The 18,196-nt window shown below is 40.8% G+C and overlaps 2 protein-coding genes across 14 annotated transcripts in view; one reads left to right on the top strand and one right to left on the bottom strand.

Annotated features, from left to right (window-relative positions):
• Positions 1 to 12,302, top strand: part of PLA1A (phospholipase A1 member A) — a 49,317-nt gene extending 37,015 nt beyond the window's left edge. For 8 of the 13 annotated variants that reach the window (XM_072812355.1, XM_072812357.1, XM_072812356.1 and 5 more), the window contains one exon: positions 1,995 to 2,159. Coding sequence is in view for 6 of the 13 variants with exons in the window: in XM_072812357.1 (XP_072668458.1) it covers positions 1,995 to 2,000 (6 nt within the window). In the remaining 7 variants the exon portion in view is untranslated. Of the gene's footprint in view, positions 1 to 1,994; positions 2,160 to 2,944 lie in introns of those variants that run through there. The other 5 variants (XR_012024470.1, XM_072812345.1, XM_072812347.1 and 2 more) reach the window with 1 other exon arrangement.
• Positions 12,180 to 18,196, bottom strand: part of POPDC2 (popeye domain cAMP effector 2) — a 23,520-nt gene continuing 17,503 nt past the window's right edge. The window contains exon 4 of the mRNA XM_072812360.1: positions 12,180 to 17,328. The gene's annotated coding sequence lies outside the window, so the exon portion shown is untranslated. The remainder of the gene's footprint in view (positions 17,329 to 18,196) is intronic.

Here is an 18,196-nt window from a genome sequence, read left to right as displayed (position 1 = left end):
GCACTGGTCAGGGCTCCAGCTCACACAGACCACAGAGAGAGGTATGGCAGTCAGGGTCCCAACACGGATCTTCAGGTGCCCACCAGAGTCTTGCAGATTACAGCTGAATGATTTTCATTAGATCAGTTTAAGGTCGTGTTACATCCACAAGGTGCTTTCATTGCCTCTCCTGCACCTTGAAAGATGAGCCAATACCGGCAGGGGTCAAGACAACCACACAACTGGTCACTGATTAGAATCACCTGCAGAGTCCTAAACACCACCGACTCCCTAAGCCTCATCCCAGGCCAATTACAGCAGAGACTCTGGGCACAGCCTCAACCACTACACTTTTAAAAACTCCCTGAGTAACTGGAATGGATATCCACAGTTTCTTCCTTCTCCCAAAAGCAATTTGCATTACTCTTTTGAAGAAGACTCAAGACACAGCTATCTTCAATTCCTTGTTTTATTTTTTCTTCCCGCCCCCCTTGCAGAATAGAAATTGAAAAAAAGGAGGGGGGTTTATGTGTGGTCTTTCCCTTCTTTGTATAATTTTGTGAAACCCCAGGATTTCCTTCTAATTAGAAAATTTACCCAAACCAAGTCCTTAGGTCACTCACTTACAGCGTCCTTCATATCCTGCTAGTTTGCAAGTCCTTCTATCCATGCAGCTTCTGAAAAAGAAAAATCTTATTTTTCCTCTGAAATATTTTTTTTAATTAATTTTTTTTTAAATTTATTTATGATAGTCACAGAGAGAGAGAGAGAGAGAGAGGCAGAGACACAGGCAGAGGGAGAAGCAGGCTCCATGCACCGGGAGCCCGATGTGGGATTCGATCCCGGGTCTCCAGGATCACACCCTAGGCCAAAGGCAGGCGCCAAACCGCTGCGCCACCCAGGGATCCCTCCTCTGAAATATTTTAAAATACTTCTAAACTTAAAAAACAAAAACAAAACAGGAACGGCTCTGGAAGACATACAGAATCTTCCTCAAAAGAAAAAAACAAACTCTGACTAACCTTGGGTTAAAGAGTACACAAAGAAGACATTTTATCACTCCGCAAAGGCCAGAAAGGAAAGAGAAACCATGTGGCTGAGCCATAACCCCTCTACTTTCGATGACCCCAACGCTCATGCGTGAAGGTGAAAGTTCCACCCCCTCACTCCTCCTCCTTCTCCAGTCCCCATTCCTTCTTCCAAGGTGGAGGCCAAAGCGGCCCAGGCAGGGCCCAGGAGGCAAGTGTCTTCCCTGCTCCCCAGGACTTTGCCCACCTTGGTGACTTCCCGGCAGGCCTCCTTGCTCCACACCTGAGTCTTCTCTTTGTCACCTCTCTGGATGGGTGACTTCATGCTCTTCCTTCCATCTTGAGCCAAGAGAGACCTGGATTCTGCTTTTACTCTGGGTCACCTAGGCTGCCTTCAGAGGTGTACCAAGCCTGTGGGTCAAGCTCATGGCTCATGCATGGGAAAGCTGGGGTTTAGACCTAGGGCTGTATGACTCCAAAGCCACATAGTTGGGAAGACACAAAACCTGCATAGTACCACAGCAGCTCTGTCTGGTTTCAAGATCCATTTTTTTTGTTTTGTTTTTTCCCATTCACACATTCATACTCAGTATAAAATACAGAAGTCCACACAAAATTTATGGAACTGAAGGCCCTGAAAGAGGGCTCTACTTCCAGTAGGTAGATCTGAAAGTGAAGATTTTCTCCAGTTAGGAATCTAAGAACAGGGACATTTTTCCGGATATGAAAATCCAAGAACTACCATTTTGCTGCCATGTCCACTTGTTTTCTTTAAAAAATCAACAACTATTTTCTGAGCCATGTTTAAAGCTGTGAGTATACATGCAGAGGGGCTGGTGAGTGTGATATAAAAGATTGTGGTCCACACCTTCAAGGAGTTCTCTTGTGTGTGAGAGCTAACCAACACTACCTGCAGAGCCCCATAGGAGCCAAGGGGAGGCAAAGGCCAAATGCTCTTGGGTAATTTAATTTACCTCTCCCTTGCAGACCTAGACAGGAACTCCAGGGGAAAGGAGTCATAGCTCATGCCAACCCTCAGTGCCAGATAAACCAAGTGAAACTCAAGTTTCACTCTTCCCACCGAGTTTGGAGAAAAGACCGGACTACCATTGTTGGGAAGTTCTGCACTGCTCCTTTGCCCGTCAATGACAAGTAAGTCTACCCACCCCACACCACTCTACGCTACCGTGACACACCCATGAGGACCAATCCTGACCTTTGATGTGACATTTGTTGAGGTGCAGTCTCATCACAGCAGTTAAGTTCTTCAATGGAGAGACGACGAAGACCCAGGGTTTTCTTGAATTTCCAGTGGGGCCATCTTGGTTTGGAGGTGTTAGAAAGCCAAAGAGGATGAGGAATGGCTGGGGTGTGGGTGAGGAACAGAGAGATACGGCACGCACCTTCACCACTCTTTCCACAACCCAGTACTCTCCGGATTCTTCGGTACTTAATCTTTTCAACTCTTTAAAAAATCACTGTAATCATTTTTAAGTGTACAATTCAGTAGCACTAAGCACATCCATACTGTTGTACAACCATTACCACTTTCAATTTCCCATTCCCACTTCAGTATAAGATATTTCATATTTTCTGATCTATAGCTGGATAATTTTATATAGAAATATAAAATCTGCTTTATGTATGTCTTACTTAGTTTCTACGTATGATTTTATTGGAACAAGACTTCTCAGTGCACAGCCTCCACTGGTTACATTCACAGGCATGGATCCTCCTGTGCCTCTAGCAGGGTTTTACACTAGTCTTACCAGCCCTGGCAAGAGGAGGACAGGAGTAGTAGATGCCTATAATAGACGATTGTAGACTTCTTGCACCTGACATCATGGAAACACAAGAGCACGTGACTGCTAGCCCTCTCTCCTGACCAATCAGGACCCTGCCCTGAGCTCTACTTTCTTGTTGCTCTTCTTTTGCAGCAAAAAGATGGTCTGCTTACCTGAGCCAGTGAACTTACAAGCAAGTGAGACTGTTTCTTATGACCTGAAAATAATGTGTGTTTAGTATAAACCTGGGCAGGATACATCTCCCTGAATTTCAGAGGAGGGTGGGAGCTATGTTCAACTTATTCTAGGCCACTACTATTAGAAGGAAGGCAAAAACTCTTGGTTGTTTTCCCTATAATTAGCCACTTTAGAGGGGAGAGTTAGCTCATCTAACAGAGCTTTGTCTCTATTACCAATTTGAACAGCCTTACAAAAATACATTTTGAACTTTTCTATTCATATTTAACTGCAATTGCCCCATATCCTTGAACATTTGTATCTAGGATTCAGTAGAAACATTCACAGGAAGAATGCTTTTTTAAAAAATAAAATATCTGACTGGCTTCATTGTTTTATTGGAATGGAATTCTGTTATGTACAAAAATATGATTGTCTATAGGATTGGAGAAAACAATCCTACAAAAATTGTAGAGAAAACAATACAGAATTCTCTGTATTAAAATAGCAATGGGAAAGAAGTTCTTGGAACAAGAGAGGGGAAGGAGGGCAGGCTGGAAGATGGAAGATCCCTTACCATTGCTTCCTCTGGGTAGCTGGAAAATTTTGGGGATCAGAGAGATCTTTGGGGAATATAGGTGGATTTTCTTTGGGTCATTGTTTCCCCAACTTTGTTATAAGTTACCTTGTATCAGCCATAGTCCAGCATGAAATAGATGATGTGCTCAAATTGGGTAAGTTGAGGAGAATTTAATAAAAGGACTGTTTACAAAGGTGTTAGTAGGAAGTGGGAAGACCACAAGGGATAGTGCAGTTCCAGGGGGCCAGGGTCATGGCAGCTGCTACTGGCCTAGGTCTGAAGAGGCAAAGGGAAAAAGCACCAGACTCCTGGGACAGAGAGGGCCTGTCAGGCCTTCAGAAAAGGGTCATGGTCACCTCACCTGCAGCAATCCTGCAGGGAGGGAACAGAGGAAATAGACTCTCTGACCTCACTCTTCCCTCTGCCTCATCCCCTGCTAGTGCTCCCCATCGAATGACTCCAACCAGAAGCCAGAAGGCAAGAGGCATGTTGATGTGAGCCAGGGCATAGAGCAGGACACAGAAGGGTGGAGAATGGGGAGGTGGGGCTGAGGAACAGAGATCTTCTCCAAGAAGATGTGAGGCACACATCTTCTCCACTCTCTCCACAGCATGGTACTCCCTGGTTCTTCCATACTGAATTGTTTTCTTTGACTCTTAAAAAAGTCATTTAAGTCATTTTTAAGTGTCCAATTCAGTAGTCTTAAGTACATCCATACTGCTGTGCAACCATTACCACTTTCCATCTCTAGAACTTTTTCAGCTTCTCTAATTGAAACTCTGTCCCCATTAAACAATGGTCCCATCGCTTCTCCCTGCAGCCCCTGGTAATCCTACTCTACTTTCTGTCTCTGATTCTAGAACACCTCATACAATCATATAATATTTTTCCTTTTGAATCTAGCTTATTTCACTTCGCATAATGTCTTTAAGGTTCACTCTGGTTATAGCAAGTATCAAAATTTCCTTCCTTTTCAAGGGTGAATAATATTCCACTGTGTATGTATATATATATATATTTTTTTTTTTTTTTCCCGTGCTTTGTTCATTGATTTATCCATCCATGGACACTTGGGTTGCTCCACATTTTGGCTGTTGTGAATAATGCTGCTATGAACATAGGCATACATATATCTATTCAAGACTTAAAAAAAAAAAACTAAATAAATGTGCTTTGAAAGAAACTGCTGACTTGCTGACTCATGCTCCACAGTAAAGGCAGGAAAATGATGTAGGCTACTGGCTGCAACTGCTCCACCTGAGCCAGGTCAACCAGCTCACCAGAATAGAGAACTTGGGCCTTTGTCTAGGTTGCAGAAATGCCACAAAAGGACAGGTGACACATTGGCTTTATGTAGGTAGGGATGTGTGGGGCTCTAAAAAAGGGAGAGGTAACAAAGAACTCTGCTTGACGGCAAGACAAAAGCATGGGTCTCCCTTCCACACCTACATTGTTCACAACTCCTTTGAAGATCTTTTCATGAACAGAAACTATTACAGAAGCAACTCACTTCAGTAGTCAGCCTGTGTCCTTAAGTGGCACTACAAACATGGTTTCCAGACCCTTCTCCTCTCTGGTCACTCTATCTTGAATATGTTCAGTTTGTGCCATAATCCCAGGACTGGGCTCGATATTTGAGGCCTTCCTCTCACAGAATATACCAGGAGTGTGTCTTCACATGTTCCTTGTTACAATCTTCCAGCAATTCAACCCAAGAGTCACTTCAGGGTAACTGTAGAGTCTTTATTTTTATAGAGTCTATATTCTTATTGCTCCAGCTTGCTTTCTTTCTTATGGAGTTGATTTTTGAACCTGAATGAACTTTTCATATATGAACTTTTCATATAACCCAATTCCACTACATATTATTGTTGTAGTCTCTCCAACCTGTCAAGAATTTCTTATATCCTGATTTTATCCTTAAGAATATTTAGTTCTAAAAAAAAAAAGAATATTTAGTTCTCCCTCCAAGCTTTATGCAATTTTTATGTATTTACTTTACATATATAAATATATCTGCACATTTATATATGACATTTTTATAGACTCCTTTTTTATATCTATAGCCAAGAACTTGAAAGGAGAAGCCAAGAACTTGAAAGGGTAAAGCCCTACTTCTAGAAGTTTCCTTAAGACTAATCAATACCCTGGGTCTGAGCCTTCATACATATTTCTAAGTCATGTTTATCTTGAGTACTTACATATTATAAGAAAAGTTTCAGTACTTTATATCTACAATGATCCCCTGATTTGAAGGAAAGAGAGAAAAGAGAAATAATATGATTAACTAAATTTTAGCATGACTTAATTTCCTGGGGCCCATGTAGGCTCTCCTACTAATTCCTACTTCATTTCCTAAATATATACAAGCAATGTTTTTAGTGATTTGCTCCTGGACTTTGCTGGTGACATGCCAAACTTTCTAGGAAGCTGTGCTTTCCCTCTTTTTGGTTACTGGAGCAAATGTAAACCTACCCACCATCTTCTAACTTCTTTTCTTTGGGATTATTCAGTGGTTACTGAACAAAGAGCTCAGTTACCCTACAAAGTCTTTCTAAAGCAAGATTGTGATTCAGGATCTGGGTCCTGGGATTCATTTAAAGCTTCTGGGTGATCTCTTTTCAATTTTGGTCTTCAGATTAATTTCCAAAAAAAAACACCTCCTCTACATTATTAAATATATTTTTTTAAACTACAGAATCAATAGATGTTCATTTTAACAAGTCAAACTGTAAGTATATAGCTACCGTGGCCCTGTGGTAATCAATGTTAATAGCCATATATACTCTTCTACACATTTCTCCATGTAAATACAAATATATACAAAGCCTTTCTTAAACAAAAATTAAATCATAGCTCACCTATCATAGGCTCTGTAGTTTTTCTTTATCATTTAACAACATATCATGACTTCACTCCAATTAGACATAGGTCTAATTTACTCACTTGATGTGTGATAATCCACACTATGGATCTGCTAAAACTCAGTCAACCGTTTTCTTTGTGATGGATATTGAGGTTGTTTCAACTACAAATGATGCCACAAGAGATATTTTTGTACATCTCTCATGTACTGGTACCTCCATTTCTATATGGTAGATTCCTATGTGAGAATTGCTAGGTCAGCAGATATATCAAGAGATAGTAATGACGGGTTACTTTCCAAAAATATTATACCAATTCACATGATCTCTGACAATGGTTCAAAGAAAATGTTCTCTTGAAATTACTTATCCAAGTATTTGTCTTCCTAAGATAAATTACTCAAATCCCCAGATTTCTTCTCTGGAGTTTCCATGGGGTATTCAACTGGTTCCAAGTTGGCTGACCCATACCCATCTGTGAAACTGGAATGACACTTTCCTTCATAAGTATAGGGGCCTGAGATTTAATTACTTTTTAAAAAGGGCATTCATTCAGACACCATCGTCTCTGAGCAGTGAAACCCACTGGGAGGGGAGATCTATAAAGAACTTTTAAAAAATAAAGGCTTACTTTTTTATGATTATAAAATTCAACTCATTTAAAAAATTTCACCCAATGCAGAAAGTTAAGAAAGAGAAAGTGAAAAACGAAAACTTCCTGAGCATTTAGTATCTGCCAGGTAGTGGTCTAATTTCTTTATATAAATTATCTCATTGATCCTCCCAGCAAATCCATGTATTACCTCATTTTACATATGAGAACACAGAGGGAGAGGGGAATTTAGCAAGTTGCCCATGGTCATGCAGCTAGCAGCGGGTGAAATCAGGATTCACACCAAGGCGTGTTCCTCCTAAACCTGGGCTCCTTAACCATTGAGTGAAACACGTTAGCCTGCTCAAATTGGTTTCTAGCACATGCAACCAACTGTCTTAATGAAATAGAAACTTCCTCAGTCTGGCCCCACTCTGCCTAACTAGAATTACCCGCCATGTCCCCAGTGTGCTGAAGCCAGTATCCCCCTAAAACATACTGTAGACGATGTCACCTCCTTGCCTTTGTACCTGCTGACCCAACCAACCCCTTCAGAATTTTCCAGGCATTAAAGGTCCACTTCCAGTTCTATCTCTTCTAGTAAGGCTGGCCATCAATATGTCTTTTCAGTCAGTATCTATGCTGCCTTGTGATCGTGGTCAATATTTTCCTGCATGTATGCCAGGTTTATAAAGAGATTATAAGGTCCTTAAAGGCAAGAGCTATGTTTCTCCTTCTCTGGGCCCTCTACATTGTAAGCATGCAATAAAAAGACGATAAATGTCTGCAATAAATGACATGCAAATAAATGACATGCAATAAATGACAATAATAAAATGCATTAAAGACAGCATTCTAATGATGTAGACAAAAGCAAAGGGAGATTAGGCTTAACTGATCTGAGAGGCTTAATTCCAACAAGGGGTTGGTGTCTTTTCATCAGTGTCAGAATGGCCTTCATTTATTCACCTTGTTTTAAAATTTTAATCGCCAGTGTTACATTTTAAGCTTTAAAAAGCACTACAGGGGGCACCTGGGTGGTTCAGACAGTTAATATATTCAGTTTGTGCCATAATGCCTTTGGCTCGGGTGGTAATCCCAGGTCATGAGATGGAGCCATTGGTCGGGCTCCCTGCTCGGGAGTGGGGTGGGGTGGCAAGGGGTGGGGCGTGGGATGTGCTTCTCCCTCTCCCTCTCTCCCTGCCTGTGCTCTCTCTGTTAAATAAACAAAATATTTTTTAAAACATAAAAATTAAAATCTCTATAGGAGTGGGGTGCCTGGCAGGCTCAGTTGGTAGAACATGTGACTCTTGACCTTGAGGTTGTAAGTTCAAGCCCCACGTTGGGTGTAGCGATTACTAAAAACGAAAAAAAAATTTTTTTTAATCTCTATAGAAGGAAGCTCTGAGTGTATGAAAGGAATTGTACTGAAACATAAATCTTCTCAAATTGCTGAAATCTTACCCAGTCCTGGTTCTCCCTATTCAGTGGTCCTGAGTGACCTCAGAGAGACAGACCCTTCTGTCCCCAGCCTTGAACATACCTCTGACCTCACTTCTGGGCACTCTCAGGCTCTGGGGCAACCATTACAGCCCTACCTTTAGCCCAGAGAGGTTGGTTTCTTCCCCTCAGAGGGGAGCCTGGAGGTGATGTGACCATCCCTGTGCCTGAGTTCCTCCATTTCCCAGGCCCTAAAATTCTCCCTATTCCCAGTATTCACCTTCTCATTTACGAAAATATAACTGTTTGCTTTATGGGACCATTCAGTGTTCTGACAACAGCTCAAACTGAACCCATTCAAAATCAACTCAACATCTCCCCCAAAGTTGTTCCTTCTGTCCTCAACAGTAATAGTCACAACACCATCATCCAACATCCAGGCTTGAAGCTTGAGTCATCTTTGGCTTAGAACACTATAATGCTTTAAAAAAACCCACACACACACAAACAGAATCATTATCCTCCTTCCTTCCTCCCAAAACCTTATTTACACTTAGACACTATGTCTCTCAATTTCTTCAAAATGTGTCTCATATTTGTCCCTTCCTCTCTGTTCTCTCAGACATGTGGTAAGACCCTGGATTAGTCAACAAGCCACAGAGGGTCAGAGGAGGAAACCAGAGCCCAGAAAGATGGAGGGAATTGCCTGAAGTACAACAGCCACTAGAGATAAAGCACAACCCGTTTGCATCACAGTTCCAAACCGCTTAGTAACTTTTTGGAGATTAACAAGGGACAGTGTTTACCTGGAAGTAAATGCCTGCTGCTACTTGAAGTTCTGGGTCTTTCCCATCTATCCAGGCCTATGCCAGTATTAAACAGATTCTTATTTTGGACAGAACCAGAAGGTGGAGAGGTAGAAAGAGATCTAGGTAAATATCCAGGGAAGGAGAGCTCACTGTGTGAACCCCTCTCTTCACGGCACTGGGGTCAGACTGAATCAAGTGGAAAATGTCCCTTCTCTTTTGCAGTTACCAGCCCTCACAACTGTACAACTTCCGGTGTTCATTTGGTCCTCCTGGTTTGGACTTGAAACTCGGTCCACCCCAAACTCAAGATCACTCCTTTTCACTCTCAGGCCAGGTTTCATTTCCAGAGCTGCCCTCTGTTGTATTTCTTCTCCGGAGAGTACAAGGAAATGGGCAAAACTGGAGACAAGTGATCATAAAACCAGAATGTTCTTCCACTCATTCATTCATTCATTCATTCATTCACTTATTTGGCAAAACTTTATTATAAGCCTACTATGTGCCAGGCGTGGTTTTAAGTTTCATTCAACTCCTACAACAACATATGAGAGAGGTTTTTTTTTTTTATTGTCATTTTACATATGGGCAAGCTGGGATGCAGAGCAGTTACGTAACCAGGCAATGAAAGTGGCAGCACTGAAATTCGTACTGGGATGGTCTAGATCCAGAACTTTGTTTTCTTAACCCTACACTATGTTGATAGGACATCCTAACTCAATGTCTGCTTATGTCATCCCCGTCTCCTTCTTGTTTTCTAAACATGATTTACTGGCAACAGCAAGGTGTCTGGCCATGTTGCATTAAAGTGGGTTTAACCGGGTCAGATAAAGTAACATAGCATGGATAGGAGGGTTTACAAAACATGTGTTTATATTTCTGATGAAGAAATGACGGGTGTTAACATAACTTGAGAACTAATGAAGGTGGAAAAGGAGAAGAGAAATAGAAGTATGTGGTAAATAGTGAGGAATAAGGTTACAGGAAGCAAAATTCAGGGAAAAGAGAAGAAACCACATTGGAAAAATTAGGAGTGACCAACGTTCTCTCCTCACACATTTCAGGGAGGAGCAGGCAAGCAGTCTGAGCTGTCCACAGGCAGGAGATGGGAGGACAGCAGGCCTGAGCTCCTCTGCTGGGCCTGGAGAAACCAAACAGAAGGGCCCTCCTTCCTCAGTCACACATGAGTCAAAGACAAAGTGTCCTAGCTTGAATAGGGGGCAGAAACAAAAGAACACTGGAAAGCGGAACTAGAAGTTTCTAAAATCCTAATCTGACCCACATTGAAATGTTTAGCAGCTGAGTTTAACAAAGATCTAACAATTACCAACTAAATGCCAGGCACATGGCACTGTGTAAGGTGCTGGGACCACGGCAATAAGTAAGAATCTACCCAGCCCTCAGGCGCCTGGAAAGGAAGTCTGGAGGGCGATGAGAGCTGAGGGAGCTGGTCCCAAAGGACTAAACATGATTTACTGGCAACAGCAAGTTGCCCATTTCCTTGAATCCTAGAGGGGACAGATTAATGCTGGCAGAGGTGGGGTAGATGGCAGGGAGAGCGTGGGAGGAGAGGGGACATTTGTACTAGCCTTGAGGAATGAATAGGATTCAGAGCAGAGGGTGGCTGGGAAGAGGGCAACTCCGGGCCATTGAGCAACTGTCAGTTGGCAGTTGCCAGTTGGCAATCATGTGCTGTGCAGGAGAGGACTCTTGGTAGGGATCACGTCAGAGGAGTGAACCAAAACTGAAATAGTCTCATGATCTCCAGGGAAATTTCTGAGTGGGAGACATGTGTCAGTGTATGAATTCCATAACAAATAGAAGTGAAACCACTGAGAGCATTGTTCACATTTTTCAGTCAAGATTTGTGGGGAAGTCTATAGGAAACCAAGGTGTCAAGAATATATGGGAAAGGAGATGCAGAACCTCGAAGATGGATTTTGACTCTTCTCCCAAGCAATTCTCCCCAGCCCATTTCTCGGGTATCTGCCTCTCTGTTGCCATCACCATCATATGTTCTGGCCCTTGGCACCTCACAACCCCAGTGATCATCTCAATGGCCAACACTCTTCTCCTGGCTTTGTATTCTCAAGTCTCTCAGGACATGAACATTTATTAAACAGCTATACTCGCCAGGTTCCGTGTACACACTCAATACCATCTCCCTCAGCACTGCTCTGGGTGCACCATTTTCCTGCTCACTTCCCATTGCCTTTTGATTAGAGCTCAGACTCCACAAGTAGTGACTAAGAGCTTGGGTTCTCTTCCCTAGCTGTGCTTTTCATGTACCTTCCAGCCTTGCATCTTTGACTCACACATTTCCTTCCCCTGGATTGTTTCTGCCTTGCCTAACCCTTGTCTTTGAAGGGACAGCTCAAAGTCAGAAATAGGAAGTTATATCTTCTGCTGAACTTCTGTAGGTCATACAGTGGTTTCAAACACTCGCGTAATGTTTTCCATAAGTGGATTGACATAGTGCTTATTTGTATATACGTCAAGGATCCAGCTACACCTTAAACTATTTATGGGCCACAAGAAGCCTATTTATACAGGGACTGAGGAGTCTTCTGGGAAAAGATTAATCCTCAGTGGAGTCAGGCCTTGGTGGGGAAGGGACAGGTGCCTATGATTCATGTTTTTCCTTTGCTAGAGCTCAAGTTCCTTCAGGAAAGATATCATGAATGATTCACCTTTTGAAGTATGTGGTGTCCTGCATAGAGTTTGACAGCAAGTGGATATTTAATAAGCATTTATGAGATAAAATAATATTTACTATTTTCTCCTTAGGGAAAATCTGACTATATGTCAGACTTTATTGCTGAATATATTAAGCTATATCCCAAAGATTTTTTCACAAGTGTGGACCTCTAGTGAGGGGTTAGTGTAGGAGGTTCACAAATCCATATCATGTCAAGAATTTTCCATAGACTGAGTAAATAAAATGCTTTATATCTACATGGCATGCTACATTTCAAATACATAAAGATACCATTGTTGTTAATTTTAAAAATCCACAAACTTATCTAAAAACCTTATAAGAATCCAGATATCTTTTGCCATTACATATACCATTAGATAATAAAAGCACAACTTCTACCATATAAAGTCTGTTCCTTTTAAAAACAAATATACATACATTCAAAGGGGTTTGCATCCACTTTTGGTATATATCACATGTGTGTAACAATAGACTTACTTAGGCAGTCCTCTAGCTTGAGGGCTGGCACTATGTCCCAGGTACAGTTGAGTCTCAATTTAAAATGTATGAGCTTTTTGTTGATGTTTATTGCTTCATTTATTCTCCACAACAGCCCTCAAGGGTTGACAAGAGAGCTATTGAATTTCTCAAAATTGACAGGGGAGAAGTACATTGTGAAATATATAGGGAAGAGACAGAAATAAAACAAGAAAAGAAATACACAGTGTAATTTCAGAAAAAAAGAGAAAATAACACACTGAACAGTCCTATCAAATGCATAATTGGAATACCAAAAAGAGAGGAAAGAGGAAATAAGACTGAAGAAAGTTTGAGCAGGACAAAGGGACGATGGTGACGGTGAGGTGAGTGGATATCTTAGCTAGGATGGTGACAGGGGCTGAGAACAGAATGGCCAGAAGAAGTCAGCCAGGAGAAGTTATGAGTGAAAAGGATTTCAGAGAGAAAACACAACTGTAAGTGCCCAGAAGAATAAGACTCACCAATCAAGCCTTTTGCTTCCCCAACATTTCCCAGTCTCTTTAATCAACAAAGCACAAAGCTGATTATTAAGTGGATCCACGTGACTACCTTTAGTGGGTCCATATGACTACCTTTAGCCAATGGGCTCTGGCCAGATGTGATTTGTATCCTTTCTTGGCTACAGCATCAAAAAGCTAGCACCGGAATGTCAAACTGTTTCTTTCTTCAGGTGACAGAGCCAGAAGGTCAAAGTAGATTGAGTCACTGAGTTGCAACATGATGACAGTTGCCATCATGAAACATGCAGACTCTCAGTAAACTTTAAGAGAGAAATAAACCCTTGTGCTATTAAGTCATCATAAGCTGATCCTGACTAATATCACATAGTAAGAAGTTTGGATTTTATTCTAAATATAATAGGAAGCCATTTGAAATTTTGAGCAAGAGAGTGATGAGATCATATACATGTTTAAGTGACCACTTTGCTGTGTGTATAGTAGATTATGGGGAGGGGAAACAGGAGAGAGCAGAGGGCCAGTTGTAAGCCTCTTGAAGTTAACCTAGGTATGAAATAATAGTAGCTTGAAATTAGTGGTCACAGTAAAGGTGGTGAATTGAATTCAGGATATATTTTGAAGATAAAATGAAAATGGATGGAAATATTCCAAGGTTTAGTGCATGGGCACCTGAGTGAAAAGACAACAGAATAGAAGGTAAGGTGGGTGGGGTGGTACTCAAGAGTTATAAAGCTGTTTGGCTTGAAGATCTCTTCCAAAGAAGAGGAAAGAAGAGGAAAGAAGAGAGAGAGAATACTTCCTAACTCCTTTTAAAAGTCAGCATAACCCTGATATCAAACCTGACAATGATATTGCAAAATACATAGATGTAAAATTCCTAAAAAAAAAAAAATTGTAAACTAAGTTCAGAAATAGGCAAAGAGGAAAATGCAACATAATAAACTTGGATTTGCTCCAGGATGCAAGGTTGTTCCAATATTCATATATCTATTAATATAATTCATTAACAAAATAAGGGAGAAAAATAACCTCAATAAATGCAGAAAATCATCTAATGCAATTCAATTTTCATCCATGATTTAAAAATTAGGAATAGAACTTATTTAATCTGAGAGGGGTATTATAAAAACCTAATAACACACATCATACTTAATGGTGAAATACTGAAAACATTTTCCCTAAGTCAAGTATGAAAGAAGGATGTCTTCATTATCCCTTCTATCCATCCCTGTCCTGGAAGTCCTACCCAGCACAATAAGCATCAAAAGATAAAGAAGGAGAGAGAGGAGGGGTGGGGAAGATATAGATTAGGAAAGAAGAAATAAAACCATCATTATTTACAGATAATATATTTGAATCTATGGAAAATCCTGAAGACTCTATGGATTAATGATTAGAATCGATAAGTGAATTTATCAAAATCATTGGATGGAATTTGAAGATACAAAGATCAACTATATTTCTATATGCTAGCAATAAAAAAATCAGAAAGTAAAAAAATGTTAAATGGTAGCATTTACAATAATATCACATTCAACAAATACCTAGAAATAAATCTAACAAAAGTTGTACAAGGATATCTCCATGGAAAGCTACAGAACACTATTGAAAGAAAATAAAGAGGATCAAAATAAATAAAGCGCTATACTATGTTCATGGTTTGAAAGTTAATATCATAGAGCTATCAATTATTTGTCAATATGATTCACAGGGTGAATGTAATTCTGATAAAAAAAAAAAACCAGCAGAGTTTACATTTTTGTGGAGATTAACAAACTGATCCTAAAGTTTTTATGGAATACAAAAGGAAGAGCCAAGAATAACAAAGATTTGAAGAACAAAGTTTGAAGGCCACCAGATACCAAAACTTATTATAAAGTTGCAATAATTACAACCAAGTCGTATTGCCAATGGTGGACGAACAGGCTGATGGAACAGAAGATCCGGAAACAGACCATACAGATATATGAAGATTTGGTTTATGACAAGGGAGACACTGGATACTAGTGAGGATAGGATAATTACTTCAGTAAATAGTGCTCAGTCTATTGGATATCTACTAGAAAATAAAGAATTTAATCCTTACTTCATACTATACACAAAAATCAAATCCAGATTGTCTGTAGATCTAACTGTGAAATGTAAAACAATAGAATATCTAGAAGGTAAAATAGAAGGATATCTTCAGAGGAGGAAAAGATTTCTTAAATATAACACAGAAAGGACTAATGACAGAGAAAAAGATTGATAAATTACTACACTAAAATTAAGAACATATGTCCAGGGGCACCTGGGTGGCTCAGTCAATTAAGTGTCTGACTGGAGATTTCAGCTCAGGTCATGATCTCACGGGTTGTAGGATGGAGCCCCGAGTTGGGATCCATGCTCAGTGGAAAATCTGCTTGAAATTCTCTCTGTCTGCCCCTCTTCCCACTCATGCTCACTCTCTTTCTCTCAAATAAATAAAACAAACTTAAAAAAAAAAACAACGAACATATGTTCATCAAAAGACACAATTTAAAGAAAAAAAAGAAAACTCACGAAGTGGGAGAGAATATATTTGAATATATGTAAGCAATGAAGGACTTTTAACTTGAATATTTAAGTTTTTTGTTTTTGTTTTTGTTTTTGTTTTTGTTTTTGTTTTTGTTTTAGAAGCAGGCTCCCTGCAGGGAGTCTGATGTGGGACTCAATCCCAGGACCCCAGGATCACGCCCTGAGCTGAAGGCAGACGCTTAACCACTGAGCCACCCAGGTGCCCCTTAAAGAATTTTTTTAAGTTGATAGGCAAAAGAATACAAATAGTGAAATGGGCAAGAACAATTATAGACAACTTCACAATATCTATGAAAACATGAAAAGGTACTCAACTTATTACTCTTCAGGCAAATGAAAACTAAAACCACAGTGGTATGCTGCTACATACACCCAGATGGCTAAACTATTTTTTTAAATGACAATGTCAGCAATTGGGAGGATGAGAAGCATCTAGAACTCTCACATACTGCTGGCGGAAATATGAATTAATACAATCACTTAGAGAACCGTTTGATGGTATTTACTGTAGTCGAACATACACGTACCCAATACTTGAGTAATTTCAGTCCTACATATACCCCAGAAATGTACACTTGTGTGTACCAAGAAATGCATTCAGGAATGCTGATGCCAGTACTATTCATAATCACCCCAAGCTAGAAAGCACTCCATGCCCATTAGCAGAATGGATAAATAAATTATGATATATTCATGCAACAATAATCAAGACAGCAATTTTGCAAACAGCAAAACAAATGAACAAACCATTGAGAGAGAAAGAGAGAGAGAGAGATGCCCGAGGACTCCCAGCTGTTTCAGTCCTCAGCTGTTTGAGTGTCTCCAGACTCCGCCCCACACACGAGTGAAGAAGGCTTGGAGAGGACTCTAGCTCGAGCCATTATCTGCACACGACAGCATGAGAGACTGAGTGAGAACAACCCAGCTGGGCTCACTCAAGCCCCACGTGTATCAGAAAAATAAACTACTGCAGGTTACCATTTCAGGTATGAATGTTACATGACAATAGATAATAACCACAATATGTGTTGAAGTATTTAGGGAAAAAGTAAAATAGAACGTGTTAAATTTATAAATCCACTTTAAAATATTTAAGGAAATTTAATTGACTGAGTTTGTTCAAGTCCCCCTAAAAACTACTGTTTAATGCTAGGGTCCTGAACAGAACCAGGGATTTGGAAGTTGAACTTGAAAGCTTAAGGGAAAACTAGGTTTTTAAATATCCACTTCTATAAATTGAATCTAAATGGGAAAAAACAAACAAGCAAACTTCTTGGCTAGTTGACTTCAGAGACCCTTTCAGACAGTTCAAAGAAACCACATAGGGAAAAAAAACAACTGAGCGATTTATTGAGAGGCTACTCAGTGTCACACCATGTCTGAGGTGTGTTACCTAAGTCAGCTCATTCGATGCTCACAACCACCCTGTGGGATGGTTTTCATAAATCCCAACTTTACAGGCGAGGCTCAGAGAGCCTATGTAACTTGCCCAAAATTCTGCAGTTAGTGGAGGATGGAATCAGTGCTTTTGCACTTTGGGGTGCCTTCTCCTGGAAGGACAGCTGGTGAAGGTAAATTTCCACAAGTTGCTTGGGGCCCTTGGTGTAGCTGTAGTGCCAGAGTCTTCCGTGTCTGCTCCGACCTGGCCAGTGGGCCTTCCAGTGGGTAAGACCGGGTGTGCACTCAGTGACCCTCCTGCGAGGATTAGTATGGCCAGAGAAAAAGATAGTCCGTGGATCCTTAAAGTCCGGGAGTGTGGGTTGGAGCCAAGGGGGCCTGTCCCCTGGACATAGCTTGAGAGTAACTGTGGAGAGGACTTCTAGAAGCTGTGGGAAAAAAAAGAGGAAGGATTTCAGTGCTGTGTCTCCAGGTAGCTTGCCTAACTTCACAGGGTTCTTTACAGTTTTGTTTTCATTTTTTATTTTATTTACTTATTTATTTATTTATTTATTTATTTATTTATTTACTTACTTACTTACTTACTTACTTACTTATTCATTCATGAGAGACAGAGAGAGAGAGAGGTAGAGACATAGAGGGAGAAGCAGGCTCCTCGCAGGGAACCCAACATGGGACTGGATGCCCGGACCTGGGATCACACCCTGAGCCCAAGGCAGATGCCAACCACTGAGCCACCCAGGCGTCCCCCAATTTTATCTTCTGCTAATTCCCAACGTATTAGCTGCACCCAATGTCTGCCACGGTAGGGCCAGTCATATCTTTGAATCATTTCATGCTAGAGTATTAGGATAAACCTGCTTTGAAGTTATTTAGTCCAACCTCTCGTTTTACAAGGGAAGAGGCCAAAACATCCACGCCTGGGACTTCCTTTTTTTTTTTTTTTTTTTTAAGATTTTATTTATTTATTCATGAGAGACACAGAGAAAGAGGCAGAGGGAGAAGCAGGATCCCCACAGGGAGCCTGATGCGGGACTCGATCCCAGGACCCCCGGGATCATGACCTGAGCCAAAGGCAACACTCCACCGCCGAGTCACCCAGGTGCCCCTCCTGGGGCCTCCTATGAAGAATCTATGGAACTCAACTTCCTGTCTGGCACTACCGAATGAGTTGTCAAAAAATCTGTATCACAAAATGATGAGTTTAATAAGGCCCCTGTCTTTTATTTTTACAAAGAGGGGGTAGGTAACTGAGGCCTGTAGAACACAAGTAGGAGAGCAACGAGCGGGCACGGG

This window comes from Canis lupus, chromosome 35, assembly GCF_048164855.1.
Source record: "Canis lupus baileyi chromosome 35, mCanLup2.hap1, whole genome shotgun sequence".
Lineage (NCBI taxonomy): Eukaryota > Metazoa > Chordata > Mammalia > Carnivora > Canidae > Canis > Canis lupus.
The sequence above is the reverse complement of the archived record's forward strand: the minus strand, read 5'-3'. Positions and strand labels throughout refer to the sequence as shown.